This window comes from Helicoverpa armigera, chromosome 14 (genome assembly GCF_030705265.1).
Source record: "Helicoverpa armigera isolate CAAS_96S chromosome 14, ASM3070526v1, whole genome shotgun sequence".
In the NCBI taxonomy this organism is placed as follows: Eukaryota; Metazoa; Arthropoda; class Insecta; order Lepidoptera; family Noctuidae; genus Helicoverpa; species Helicoverpa armigera.
Window position 1 is genome coordinate 10,049,102 of NC_087133.1, and position 15,903 is coordinate 10,065,004.

A 15,903-nucleotide genomic window follows, 5' to 3' on the forward strand; every position below is an offset into this window, starting at 1 on the left:
TGGACAGTATTCGTTAATTCAAGTACTTAATTGATTTAACAAAATATCCAGCCAGTAGAGCTTTTGATTTAACCTAAGTCAATTAAAAAAAGTTGTACATAATTAACTAAAATATCAAATTCTATTTAAACCTAGAAAAGTAAATCCATAGTTCATCAATAGAAAATGCAATCTACAGCCTACCTCTCGCGTACAAAACGCGCTGCATAGACTTTGCTCGCGAGGTAGCAAACGCAACGCATACTTTCAAAAGTAGAACAAATCAGGAGTATCAATCAAAGAACTCGCAAAGAACACAATAACAAAGTGCCTTCCCCTTAATAGAGACAATAAGAAAAGTGTTAATGGACACATTCTTAGTTATACTTTCCTAGCAAATTAAGACAAAATTGAATTACTTATTAGCATTAAAGCTAGATTGTAATTTTTTTATGATGTTACCGTATGAGGTCACATCATATAAACAAAAAATCAAAGAAGCTGCAACGGGTTGCTCAATCAAGTCTATCGCTTCAAGGTCATTATCTAATCCGCTGGTCCTTCCACAATCCCCGAGCGGGCACGGCGCGAGTGGGGTGACGCGGCCGCCACCGTCACTCGCTCAGTCGTCGCGTTGCCGTGAACTTGGCCTGATCTGGTCTGTCACACTGGCCCCGAGGCCTTATCGGAGGCGCCGCCCACGGCCTATAATAGCTGGGCCGGCGTCTCCCCCTGACTATAGAGTGGGCTGTGACTCCGTCAGACATGTTTCGCGTCCTCTGCTTCCTCGCGGCCGTAGCCGCAGCCGCCGCATGCAGGCCCTGCAGTGAGTGCCCTAACTATTATTTTCGACTACAGGAGCCTTTCAGCAGCTTTTCATTTTTTGTGTTTAGTGAAGTGCATTAACCATACGAATTTCCCCAAAAATGGTCATTGTATATTTCCACCAAGTTAGTTCCGAGTTTCTTTAGACAAAGCAATAAGTGTTATTTTACTAATTAATTATAATATCTGTATAATTTTGGTAAGTAAGTGAAAATATATTTTGTGTCCATCTTCAATCAATGGAAGCTGATTACGAAACGGCAACCACAATACACGTACAAAAATATTTGCTGTGACATGAAGATGTTCTTACACAAATTTTAATTTCTAATCTCTTATTCAATAGGCATTACTTCAGTTTTGGTTATGTCATAAAATAAGTGCTAATAGTTTGAAGTGCTTTTAGAGAGTGTGGCCACTTACTGACGATGCTCATTCGCATATGAGCTTGTGGAGATAAAACCTCTGAGATATTTTCACAAGTATGTTAAGAGCCCCGGATGTGTAGAGAGCTTCTTCGAAATAACGAATTTATTGTCTGTTGCTGATTAACAATTACATCCTGAACCATGTGTTAAAAGCCTTTTGGTATTCGAACATAACGTTAATACAAATGGCTTGAAGAAAAAGGCTTATCTTTATCGTATTTTGATCGCAATTCGCGACCCAGTTCGCGACTGCACATTATGAAATACTTGTGCTGTTACAAAAAATGTGCATGTAGTGGTAAAATATATGTGTCTTACTCATTACTGCAAACTAGTGCAGCTCTATAAAACAAGATCATTTTGGCGCGAATGTTTGTTTACTAACATTACGTTCTCTAATATGCTAATGAACTTTGCTCAAAAGTTGCGTACATGGTCTCTACTCTACTACATTAGATTTCAATCGTGCATGTTGATAATATTTATTCGTATCTACCTACATGTTTATTATTAAATATTAAAGAATTATCTTTTGAATTATCTTTTTAGTGCTTAATTAAAATCAGAGAAATTTCTCTTTTGGTCAAATTCCTTACATGTTGCGTCAGCTTCAAATGAAAATTTTCAAAATTATATAATGTAAGGTATGTACCTGAGTTTTTTTTAAATAGAATAGATCCCATACACCATGGTTGCTATGGTAGAGGTCCTTGCTCCATAGGATTCATAACTTCGAGACTGCAATACCGACCTTACCTTATAGATAAGGCACAGAGAATAGTAAAAGATTTAATGAAAGTTAGTCACTTCATTTCAATAGAATGGAAAAGGCAATTCAGTAATAGCACTAGCTACTGAAAACTACCACTACATTATATACGGTAAACCTTAAACAAAATACGATGCAAAAAATGCATAAAGCAAAATAAGCCTTTCGAAAATTCGGATAATGTCACCAGGTCAATATCAGCGTGGATCAGGTTACCACTTTTGTGTTTCGTTCATAACAATAAGTTGGGTAATGGATTACCACTTGACATGATCCACCGAAGAGGACTTGACCCTCTTTTCTCCGGAAAAATACTAGACAGGAAAAAAGTACACCACAATATATTTATTTACCAAACTGATTTATGTAATGCGTTAGAAAAACCCCGTTAAACTTATTTTCGACAGGTAAGTGATAGTAAATGTGTAATGGCTGGAAATACCTAATTGCTAATCAAGACAAATTATAAATTACTAAAATATAAATCATTTTAAACATGAACTAGTTTGCCAGTATTTGAGGTCCAAAGTTCTCAATGAAAAACATTACATAATACACGAATACTTGAAAGGCGATAAGAAAGTGCATCGGTGCTCTTGCAAATAAAATGCCACCGATAGAACGCAAAACGACGCATTGCGATCTGGCAATTTCGTACTTAAATCCTTTCGTTTATTTTGGAAATCAATTGTTTGTCGTTCATATATTTACTATCTTTCTATAATTTCCTCTTTCCACATTAAACTATTCATTTATTTTTGGAAAGACTACTACTACTACTACCCCAACTTAGGAAAACATGTGTGTCAGTGTCAGATCCTCACTTTGTGAAATCATTTTGAATCGTGCAAGTTTTAAACGTGACCTTGCTATCCATATTGGGCAGGCAAACCATTCCTTTTGAAAAGCTCAGACATCAAGTAGTTATCTTCTGCTCCATGATTTCGAATTTTCTATTCCCTTTTACTATTTTCTATTCACGTTTATACATAGGTACTACTTATTTCTGTTAATAGCTTGTGGAGTGGCTCGGGGCGCCCGCGTCGTGGGAGGTGAATCAGTGACTCCTGGCGAGTTCCCCTGGCTGGCTGCCCTCAAGAGAGACGGGAAGGTCATCTGTGGAGCCACTGTAGTGGCCAGGGACCATCTCATCACCGCCACTCATTGTGTTCACGGGTAAGTTGGTTGAACCTCTATAGAACTTTTGGAAAATGGGCTTATGGGTTTATGTCTTTCTGGGTAACGAATTCGGGCATTAGTTTCCACTTACCTACTTTTGTTTAGACAAAAAATATGTAAAACATTAAGTGATTAAAACAGAAATATTTAAAACTAGGCTTTTAAAATTAAAAACGATGTAATTTTACTGAAGCACTTAACTAAGACTAAATTCTACGAGAACTAATTCAATATTTTCAAAACAAGAGACTGTCAAAAAATAACAAGCTCTTCATTTGTTTGTTTCCTTATTTACAAAGGTAAAGAAAACACTTGACATCAAAATAAATCCGATACTTCACCGTTTGCAATTTTCGCACATCAAGGTCCCATAACCTTGATGGCAACTATGACTTTGACCTCGTAACGAAATGTACGTAACACGTGGCTTATCATTCAAAACAGAGCTAGTTCGAGGCCGGAATCAACAACAAATAGAGACAATGATATCCATGCACATTTGTAGGTATGGATTTTCGGAATCCATAACGTCATTGTGCTTTTTGCTGTCCCAGTGGAGTGCACAGTCCTCTTCTCATTTTTCATACAGAGCATAGACCTGGCTGTTCTCATCTCATACGTTGAAAAAGTTAAATCAAGAGAACAATAAAAATCTCTTAATGGTCTTGAAAGGTACAGTTTGCAAAACATACAATATTCTCATCCTACACACAAGACTGCATTCATTAACATATCAGTTGCGACAGGAACGTTGAAGTTTCTTAACAACTCCTAAAGATCAATGTAGATATTAAAATATCGTGTTACCAAAACCAGAAGCCAAATCAGATATCAATCTTGACCTTTCGCCAAATCCTTATAAGGTGTTACAATCATACTGTTTACATTCATGCATTTTATGCTCTCTAAAATTTACTTCGCATTTTGGTATGATACCGTTTTGTTCACACCATGTTTGGAAGTGAGAAAGCCATCCGAAAAAGTGGAAATCGAAAGTAGATAATAAATTCAGAATAAAATAAGTCTTTATTAGATTCGGTTTGTTGTCTGGTGCCATTTTAATAGGTTCTTTGAATTATAATAATAGCTCCTTTGTAGGTCTACTGCTGCAATTCTCTCAAAGAACACGGTCAACCTACAAAGTTTCGTTTTTTTTGTGCCATTTCTCCGACACCAAAAAGAAGGTCAAATGTCATATTCATTCAGTAACCCATCAACGACCCAACAGTTTAGCCCACACCGATCATTAACGCCTCGAGAATCACTCTGATGGCCCACTATATGATTTATTGACATACGCCTTTCTATAATATCAATTTACACGTGCGAATCTAATCATTAGTCACACTATTGACATGAATATCTTAAACGATAATAATTATTTTATAGTTCCGTTGCTTTGGACTATCTACAAACAATAGTTTATGTAGGTGAGCAGTAATTGGTGAAAGTGGATTATTGACTCAAATGGAGGCTTCAACACTCTTGTCATCAAAGAGTTTGTAATCAAAGACTTGTGAATGCCAGACACCTGTCGGAAGTAATAGTGGGTGCTTGACAGCTCCATTCAACTACTCATGAGGTCAAGTTTTATCATTTTATACCAGCAGAGGTGTCTTGTCATTACGCACAATACGAAAATATTTGCCTTGAACAACCGTCCATCGGAACCTAATTTTGTCTAACTGTTAACATGACTAATACGAAAGAAAAAGTCACTTTCATTCACCCTAAAAAGTAAATTAATCGGTGCCATCTTGATATGAAATTATGATTCATGGATCATATATGAATGTATCGACTATAATTTTTAATTTTGACCTCACGTTTTGCTTTGATGATTACGCCCAAATAGATGTGAATTACAAAAAGATGTGCAAGAAAGTCTGTCGAGCGAGTATCATGATATACTTTTTATGGTATACAGCATGTTTTTTGCACGGTTGTACGTAATTAGTAATTACAAATTACCTTGGTATATTTGACCACATAAACTTACTAAAATCGAGGAACAAGAAAGTTCTCCTGCTAACCACGAACAATTTTGTTGGAAACCGGTACATTGGCGACGGAATGTCCCGAGGGTTCCGCAAGGGACATAATTAGGACCAAACCCGTTCCCGAATGTTACAACATTATGTAAATTATTGTGCACATGACAATGTGGTGTAATTTAAGGATATTAACCGTTATTGCGAATAAAAGCTAATTGCTTTCGCGGGTTAAAAGGAAGACATATCCGTTATTCAAATAAATTAGAGGTTATTTATAAATTCGTTTTAATGCCCCAATCGTCCGTCATATTTTATGATGAGTGAGCCCTGCTTAAGGTTTGGATAAATTGATTCAACAGGCACTCAACTTTTAACGTTCGGATTGGTGGGTTCAGGGAACTGTAATTTTCAACAATTTGTTGGTCCCTTAGTTTTTTCTTTTTAACTATACTTGGGTACCTACGCCTTTTTTAAGTGGCATCATCTGACTTACACTGTAGGCAGCGAAGGGTTGTGTCAAACAAAGTACGTTTTACGTACGCTTCTGTTGTAAGATCTGTGAGAAAAACATACAAGAAGGCTACCATTTAAAACATAACTTAATACTCCCTGAATACATTTTAACATAAAATGCAAATAACTTGCATGTTTTAAACTCCTCATGATCGTACAGAACCATGTCCTCTTTTCGGAATGGCAGAAACAGTTACATATAGAATGCAATGCATTTAGTTAAAACTTTTCACGGACTTTGGTTTTAGTGATGTTTTAATTAATTCCAAGCAATCAAGATAACTGTTCGGATCTGAAAACGAGCGTGTGTCATGAACTTACGTACATACATGTTATGCATCGTACGTTGCCTTTAGGATATGTTTTATGTCTTTGCATTTGACCCTCAAAGCCTTACTGCTTTCCTTATATTAACTGGGAGAAGGTAATAAAATACTGTTGCAACCGCTCAAGCGTTTTTATTTATATTATGCCAATTTGTTACTTACGCATTTTTATTGCGAGTGCCACTTCTTGCTTACTTATTCGATTTTCGAAAATCTTGAAATGACGAAAATCGCGTATGTACTTAACCTATATACCTATAGGCAAAGTTTAGGTAATTTGTTCTCAGCTTTGTCAGTATTTTTTTCTATGAACGTAAATAATTACCAAAATTGCAACTGATAGGTACCTACCTACTCTATTTATTTAAAAACTAAGACTTAAACAAAAGCACTTCCGAGCGAGGTTGATACAGCACATCAAACTTTCTTAAGTCAAAAAGGGTCGTTTAAACCTTTGCCGCAATATTGATTTACATAACTTGTACAAATACGTGCCCTTAAGGTCCCAAAAACAATACCTACATGTGACCTTTATCGGTTCCGACACACTTTCTTACAGTTACGTAAAGACCCTTCATTAGCAAACCTTACAAAATGTTTGTAGTTAATATTATATCCTGAGCAAATGAGCATTAACCCTGATTGGTTCAAAGAGCATGTTAATTGTTTGCCTTTCTTAAGAGAAACTCGCGAAATTGTAGATGGTTTAAAGCTTACTAACGTATTTACATAATAAAATACGTCGGTTGGACATTTGAAAAAAACTGTATAGGTGCTACCTAAATGGAGCGTCCTGAAACCTTGTCAATGTTTAAATTACCTGCCGGAAAAGACTTTTTAATATCTTGGTATAGTTAATTACCGAATTATATTTAATACGGTAAACATCCATAGCACAATCAATCACATTTGAAATTTAAAATGCCAGAGGGATATCCCTCATGAGTCATGGCCGCTGTGTTGCCATGTTAGAAAACTTTATCCATCGATACGTGCGTTGGCTTGAAAACAAATAAAACCTATTTATTTCTACCTATGACTGATTACCGGCCACGACCTGAAATATTTGCATGGAGTATGGAGGCCAATGTTAGATGATGCGGTCACCTTGGCGTTGCATGGCCTACGATATAGGCCTTTAGAATTATTAAATAGCTATCAATCCTACTAATGTGTTACAAGTTTTTATTGAACATCGTTTGGGAGATAAAAGTTTCATTTCAACATTAATTTATGATTTTAGTATCTCGGTAAAAATAGTCTTCACCTCCCAATAAAAAAGTTACGAAAACAAAATTACTGTGAAAAAAAAATTCAATTAAATATTTATAAGTTTTACCATATCTGGTAGGCAAAGGAATATGATGTATGCAGCCGTAAAGTTACATCACATCAATGAGGTTAAGGTCGCATTGGATGCGCTCGCGATCCTTTTGTCCTCTCCAATAGCCACGTAGTGTCGCGAATCAATTGTTTCGCATTACTTAACGATGTGTGCTGAATATTAACCGACAGTTTAACGAGATATGCTTAAATGAAAATATTTTAAATGAAGCGTGAACTTTTACAGTCGTAGAGATAACATCGTACGTTTATTGGCCATAAATGTCGTTTAATTGCTCCTTTTGTAGTCAAATAAATATTGACTTTATATTTTTATAATAACTGTATTGAACTTGTACTGTTAATATCGAAATTTTTAAATATAATTCAGTAATTGCTATAATCAGAAATTGATTTTGATGCCCGCCTCATAAATGTTCAATGCTCTGAATGTTCGCATGCACGTTCTAATCGTATTGCACTTTAATTAAATGTAGCGGTTCAAGCCGTTCAATGCCCGCTAATAAGCCATCAATGCTCTTATTGCCCTTCAATTACAATTATATTTTAGTAACGATAGTTTATTTTAACTTGCAGGATTGAAGCATCCCGCCTCTCAGTCCTCGTGGGTGAATATGATGTGAACAACTCCAGATCCGATGGGTTCGAAGTAATCCATGTGGTTCAGCATCCAGACTTCAACAGATATACATACGATTATGATATAGCTGTTCTAAGACTTGCTGATCCGATACCAGATAATCTATTCAGACCTGCTTGCCTTCCCGGTAAGATATTTTTTAACATTCTATCAAAACAAATATTAAAACCTTCTTGTTGTAAATTGAAATAATTTTAACGCTGGCTGAAACGTAGAAAAAAATGCATGGATGACATAAAATATGGCAAAAATTAAAAATAATTCAATTTCTTTTTCTTGGATTTTAATGGCATCCGATTATTTTTTCCAAATAAATAACCAGATATAAATAAATTTCTTATTAAATAGGTTGCACAGCGACTTTAATTATTTCCTGAGCTATCAAAGCTCCAGTTGTGTTTGTTTTTTTTTTGCAATCTAGTAGCGCCATTATTAAATTACCGAGCAACACATTTACTTTAGTTTTTTTTCTACCTGCGTATATCTATACCTTTTATTGAAAAAAATAACATTTCAGATGCCGAAGACCTAGACGGTCTCGAAGGCGAGGAAGCAATAGTTACCGGTTGGGGCAGCACCGTCGAAAAGGGACCTGCATCCAACATACCTATGAAAGTAAGGAAGTGAACGCGATCCGTATGTGTCACGATCTCTAAACTATCATAACTAGCATTCTAGCATTACAATGTTATGACACGACAAGAATCTAATTATAAGTAGTAGTAAGAGCACAACTTCCTGATTATAATGGATCCTGTCACATTCGGATCGCGTGCGTATTGTAACTTCAACTATGGTGAAGTTACGTTTATTTTGGTATATTTTTCATGTGTTTTATTGCAAATAAGAGGTTTAAAATTATTTGACTCTGGATTAGGTTACTCATCAGAATTCAGTTAAGTTGGAATATAAATAGTAATTGCAGCAACCGTTGAGAGGTGATATCATCCTCGTTTAAAACCTTGATGTGAAACTAATAAAAGCCTTTATCTCAAAACCTATCAACCTACTTTTTAAGTTGAATATTTTACAGATCCTTCTTCCTTCAATAAAATAATGATAAACCGTTATCCAGGCTGCAGTCCAGATCTGGGCCCAAGAAGAATGCTCGGGAGCAGGCTACGGTCGTAGGAAAGTAACTCCGCGCATGTTGTGCGCAAACGCACCTGACCGAGACGCCTGCACCGGTGACTCTGGCGGCCCATTGCTTGTGTCACAACCTTATTTCACGCTAGTCGGTGAGTTTTTGTAAAGACTGATGTACATATGTACGACTAGGTATATACTCTTAACAATCTTAATGTTGTGATTTGAATACGCTTTCAAGTGTCTTCCAAGGATAGCTGTCATAAATGTCTAGACTAGAGCTGTGTTTTTCTTTATATCTAAATCCAGTTTATAATTAGCTTAGCTTATATCCCCGGTCGAAGATCACGAGGCCGTCCTAAGACCAGATGGCGGGACGTGGTGTCAAAAGATATGAAGGAGTGCCAGGTGTCCGAGAACGATGTCGTAGATAGAGCGAAGTGGAGAAGAAAAATTAGGAAAGCTGACCCCACCACCATGTGGGATAAATAGCTAGAAAGAGAGAGAGATAATTAGCTTAGCTTATTTCTTTAAATCTTGTGACCCTACTCTCATTTTCTTATTGACTGATCATAATTCTGAACTTTTCCACGTTCCACAGGAATCGTATCATGGGGTCGAGGCTGTGCCAGACCAGGCTACCCTGGAGTCTACGCTCGAGTGGGCCGCTTCCTACCCTGGCTCCGTGTGGCACTGCGTCACGCCTGCACTTGCCAACCTCCTGCTTATGGTTAAGACTGGTTGACGGGATTAACACGTACATAGTATTCAGTACTTGCCCAGTTTATTATTACAATGGACGCTTAAATTACGCTAAACTCAGGACGGTGAGAAACAGTAGGTTAGGGTTGATGTGTCAACTACCAACGCGTGCATTGTAGATGTACATTCTGTGAGTAATCGTTCAATTAGTCCATTCGTTTCATAACTTCTGGAACTGAGGCCGCCTATTCGTTATATTAAATAGGTTTGATGGAATCGTTATTGTTAAATAGTTCTAATTGTACGACATTAGTATATGCACTAGTGTTGCTCATCAAATTGTTGTCGATAGCAGAGCTGGCTGTTACCTTATACGTTGATGATTTAGTACCTATTCAGACTTGTGCAAACATCAGTATTATTAAAATATGTTAAATAGATCTACCTAAATAAATAGAATATTACAACGGCTGTGATTAGTTTAAGAATTTAACATAATATTAGATGTTTAGATATTTTTGTTATTTGTACAAATTACTTAGGACTTCCATGAAAATGTAATAAAATTGCTTATGAATCATTTGACTATTATTTTTTTCTATTGCCCTGTTAATTTATTTAGGTATTCTATCATTTCACGACGAAAAAATAATCAAATCATTGCATGTTATTTCATCATTTAATGTCAATTAATATAATACCAGACATCACTTATTAAACGTCTCTGAATTAATCAGATTTTCAATGAGGGTTTTCTAAAATGGCAATCCACGAGGTGGCAGCACCGAGTCGTCAGGTCCAATAACTGTCAAAGTGCTTATCTTTACTATGAATAGTGAACGATTTTAGTGTTTTTTTTATTTTATAATTAAAGCACTGCATTATTGTTTTACTATTGCGTTTGAGTAAATAAAAAAAACTAAATCATATTGTGTTAACAAATTTTTCAACAAGCTTTTCCTTAGTACCAGTGACTTTTGCACCTTCTCTCTTAGCTCAATTTTTAGTTCGGAAACCTTATTCTGACCGTAGTCCATAATAAAATCAATAACACTTCCAATATAACAGAATTTCAATAAACAATAAGTTCGGCACCTACAATTCCATACTATTTGACAGCTGTTTGGACCAGACGCATACGTGGCGCCACCCGGTGGCAGAAAAAATTTCAAAAACCCTCATTGATCAAACATGTATGTTTTCAACTTTAACAGAAAATACTATTCGAAAAATATCTATGGTTTATATTTAACAAAATGGAATTTACAATGAACGCATCGCATTCTATATTGGCTATGACTCGGCTCCCGCGAAAATTTGACATTTGACGTAAAAGACGCTGATGCTGTTAGTTGTCAGCTGATAAACGATCTTCCGAAGAAATAATTAATATTTAAATTGATCGTTTGTATGAAAACTGTGTAAATAAGCTATAGAAAGTGTAACTAGTTTAATATTGTAGTTAATATGAACTTTTCTGACAATGAAGCCGTAAGTATGGGTCCTCTTTCAAGTTGTTTACTGTGTCGTCAATGTGATTTGTAATTACACAAAGATTGTCGTATGTACGTGCGTCTTATAGCTATTAATATTGAACAGGCTTTGTGTTGTCGGTCATTGTCCTGTATCAGTATGTGAACCTGTGTTTTAGGATGATACTTCGAGCGTTGAAAGTACTTCGAACACAGACAATACATCACGCAGTGAAACACCGACAAACTCTCGCGTGAAGAAACGGAGACGAGGAAAAAAGAAGACTACTACTAAACAAGTTAAGCCGCCATACAAATTTAAGTAAGTTGTCTTACTTTTCATACAGTATTTGAAAACTGAGCTCAGTTTTATCTTTATCTTTCTCCACCTCTTTACCTCTTTATGCTGTGCCCTACCGGGTCCATATTGTTTCAAATATATTGTTTAAACTTTATAAAAATACCACCTGTATTACATATGGGACGCAAATAAAGATTTGAATTTGAAGGTAGCTTTGACTACTCAGACCTATGGTACAATCCATAATGGGACTTTTTAATTAATTCTATTTCAAATGATCAGTTGCAGTGCAAAAGAAGACCATGGCCAGCCCCTATTTGGCTGTCAATTCAACCACCACCTGGGTGAAGGGCAGCCACAGGTGTTTGCAGTGGTCGGCAGCAACAGAGTGTCCATATATGAATGTCCTGACTCCGGAGGCTTTAAGTTTCTTCAGTGCTATGCTGATCCTGATGTAAGTTACCAGAGTTTAAGTTGTATATTGTAACAACTAAAAGATTTGGTCATAAGTTCAAATTATAAACTACAACCTATAAAATCATTCTGATAGACAGATCATTTAGTTCAGTTTTCAACTGTACAATGCTATATGTATGTATATGCTCTGTAAGTATATGGTAAGTAGTATTATACTGTGAGCTTGATCTGAAATATTTGCAATTTCAAAAATAGTTACTATTAACCAAACCACACAGTATCAAATAGAACTAGAATACCGTTCTTGAGTCCCTTTTTCAGTATCATGTGTGAGTTATATTCAGTTCTGAAAGGTACAAATTGTTTTGCAGGTTGATGAAACATTCTACACCTGTGCCTGGTCCTACGAAGAGGAGACCAACCTGCCACTCCTCGCAGTTGCAGGCTCCCGAGGCATTGTCCGTGTATTTCAGCCTTCTACACAGACCTGCATCAAGCACTACATTGGCCATGGCCATGCCATCAATGAGGTCAAGTTCCACCCCAGAGACCCCAACCTTCTCTTGTCAGCCAGCAAAGACCATGCTCTACGACTCTGGAATATCATGACAGATGTCTGCATTGCCATTTTTGGTGGCGTTGAAGGTCATAGAGACGAAGTTCTGAGCGCCGATTTTGACCTCAAAGGAGAGAGGATAATGTCCTGTGGAATGGACCATTCCCTCAAGCTATGGCGTCTAGACAAGCCGTCGATGCATGAAGCCATTAAACAAAGTTATAGCTTCAACCCTCATAGAGCTTTGAGGCCTTTCAATTCATTGAAGGAGCACTTTCCAGATTTTTCTACTAGAGATATTCATAGGAATTATGTTGACTGTGTCAGATGGATGGGTGATCTCATTTTATCTAAGGCAAGTATTTGTAACCATGTGTTTACTGATCAAAAAATAACTCATAAAGTTGCAACTGCTTGTCTATATGTACGTTTTCTTTGCAGTCATGTGAAAACGCAATAATTTGCTGGAAGCCGGGCCGTCTTGAAGACGCTGACCTTCGTCCCGGCGACAATTCTGTGACTATTGTCCACAGATTTGACTACAAAGAGTGTGAGATATGGTTCATTAGGTTTGCTGTGGACTATAGTCAAAGGGTAAGTAAGGGCACATATGAAGTCTATAATAAACTCAAGTTGTAAAACTTTTCTAATATTGAAATATTTATGTTACTTTACAGGTGATAGCGCTAGGTAATCAATGTGGCAAGACTATGGTGTGGGAGCTTGGCAACGTGGCGGGAGGCTCCCGAGTCTCGCAACTAGTGCATCCAAGATGCGTTGCCGCTGTCAGACAGGTAAAAAACTATCTTCAAACTATGAAAAACCAGTTAATATAACATCCGGTCGTTTTTGCGTCGGGGGTTAAAAGGTGAACCATTTAAACATTTTTTTAACTCCTTTATAAAATCAAAAAGAAATAATTCATAAATGCAACATTTCCATCAGTTCATTCCTACCACTTCGTAAGTTTTTCAGCTTCCTTACAGCTTGAAGTTTACATGTATTTTATTTGTCTCCCAGGTGACGTTATCCCGCAACGGTAAGATCCTGCTGACGTGCTGCGACGACGGCACCATCTGGCGGTGGGACCGAGTCACCACAAATAGTGTCTGACCAAAAGTGTGTACGTAACTAAACTAATTGGACGGAATCTTCATCAAATGTATGACTAGAATAATTGTAATGAATGTTTCTATTTGTATTATTAAGTATCTCCATACAATGTGATGACCACAATAAAACAAGACTGTTAGTCAATACTAACTTTGTATCAATTCCGAGGGTAATGAATGAAACACAATAGTTTATGACAAATTTTATTTCATGACCAACAAATTACGTCTACGTTTAATTAACAAAATGAATCACAGGGGCCAAGGTGTTATCTCGTGTTCACTACTCGCGGTAAATGTTACACACATAAGGTTGCACTACTCGAACCACGTGAGTCCTAAATACAAGTTATCAGTTATTACCTAACTCTAGACACCGATATACACGACCCTACGTACTCTACGTACCGAATTAAACATTATCATCAGTATCACCTATGAACTAACACTAGACTAACATCCATGACTGCATAATTGAATTTTAGTCAACTTTCATTTAATTCAGTCTTTAAAATTTTATAATAAAAACGAGCAATAAAGACTGTAGAAACAATAACCAATGTACAAAATTTTTAACATCATTAATCATTGAGATCATCGAATTACAAAAGTTTTCATTTTATATTTTTGATTTATCTTTTTATTTATTTCGATTATACTTAATTGAAATACAAATCACGGAACTACATAGTTATCTAAAATAAATGAGACTATATAAAAATAAATAGGTATGTACAGTAAGCGTGGTACAAAACATCAGTCACAACAGAGACATTGAGCTAAGACGATACGAGGTACAGTCACACAATCATAACGAACAGAACCGACCGACGGCTTACGTCTACGTCGATGGTATACAACAACACATTAAAAGGTTTAGCAAAGGTACAGATAGAAGGAGTACACTACATGAGTATCATAGAACTTATATCGAGGTTAATTATAACATAATGCTAATAGTCAACTTTAATGCTACTGAACGATTAACTTAGCGATGTCTTATTTACACTAGATCGGGAATATGAAGTCAGAATTGTCAACGTGTTGAATGAATCCAGACAGATACACGTTTAGTTCCACCTTGAGCGGTCAAGTCGACCTTTCGTCCTAGTGCAAATGAGGCATCTCGAACAACAAAACAATGAGGCGTACTCTAACAAATACCAACAACTAACAACAAAGGTACATACACTTCAACTTGTAAAGGCACGAACTATAAACAAACCATTCAAAACAATGGTTAACATCATGTGTTACATTGTTTTAAGTTTAATAATGTATTTAATTTTATGACATTTGAATGTGTACAATACAAAGTTTAGAAACTTTTAATGGATCTCGTTTACATGTTACGTATAATAATAACTAAAATTCATTATTGCGTAGTCTGAAATTCTGGTATCGTTGTAAAGCTGACTGAGTATTTTCTGCTGAGTGAGCTGTGCTTGCACTTCTATTTGTTTACGTATTAATTAAGCAACGTTTGAAGATTATTTCACGTACCAGTTTGTGTGTCAAGTTTATTAGACAAAGGTTAAACAGATGGTACAATGAAGTAAGTAGCAGGTTGCTGTTGAGAACCATAATAACTGTCATGGAGTCTTATCCAAAGACTTTGCAAATAATTTTCATAGCCATAAAAGTTCATGAACGCAGATTCCGCTTGAACTTCTACATACTCCTTCAACCTGCTTATCTCAACACAATTACTGTGCAAACATGAAATAATTTCAAGGTACGAACCGCGTAATTGAGAGCGTCACCTGCTTCCGTCATTAGGTCAGGCATAAGTTATGCAAGACGTAACGAATCGTCCTATCGCTTATCGTCATAAAGTAACATGTGAACGACACCGAGCAATCGATACCCGCGACATAACATGCCAATCTGCGTCAATCGTGTGTACTTGTATTATGTAAGATCAAGTAAAGGTTTGGAGTTTTGCATTTTGGCGGTAAAATATTCTAATGAATTGCAATTCTTCGTATGCTCTTGTGTTCAAGAGGTCACTGTAGTATTAAATGGGGGTACGCAGAATCTGCTTTAGACCTACATCTGCATTCGACTATTATGGAAGTTAATTAAAAAAGGTTAATTTAGCCAATGTGCGTCAAAAAACTGAGCGAAAATTAATATCGTCATATCTCAAATTTCAAACTAAACCCTGTTACATTATACAAGTACGCAGGTTTATTACAGTAACAACAGTGAATCAACCTCCTTCCATCGACAACTAAGCTCAAACTTCAATCCTTAAAAA

The 15,903-nt window shown here is 36.3% G+C and overlaps 2 protein-coding genes across 2 annotated transcripts; both read left to right on the top strand.

Annotated features, from left to right (window-relative positions):
- The first annotated feature begins 485 nt into the window (after window positions 1-485).
- Window positions 486-10,340, top strand: LOC110375334 (transmembrane protease serine 9). The gene is made up of 6 exons (XM_021333407.3): window positions 486-805; window positions 3,018-3,177; window positions 7,934-8,124; window positions 8,515-8,612; window positions 9,073-9,235; window positions 9,685-10,340. Exons 1-6 carry the CDS (start codon window positions 745-747, stop codon window positions 9,816-9,818), a joined length of 807 nt encoding a protein of 268 aa, XP_021189082.1. The 5' UTR covers window positions 486-744; the 3' UTR covers window positions 9,819-10,340.
- Window positions 10,341-11,096: 756 nt separating this feature from the next.
- LOC110375324 (polycomb protein EED) lies at window positions 11,097-13,790 on the top strand. The gene is made up of 7 exons (XM_021333399.3): window positions 11,097-11,276; window positions 11,437-11,579; window positions 11,841-12,012; window positions 12,347-12,886; window positions 12,973-13,125; window positions 13,209-13,325; window positions 13,552-13,790. The coding sequence occupies exons 1-7, from the start codon at window positions 11,253-11,255 to the stop codon at window positions 13,642-13,644; spliced, it is 1,242 nt and encodes a 413-aa protein (XP_021189074.1). The 5' UTR covers window positions 11,097-11,252; the 3' UTR covers window positions 13,645-13,790.
- Window positions 13,791-15,903: the final 2,113 nt, after the last annotated feature.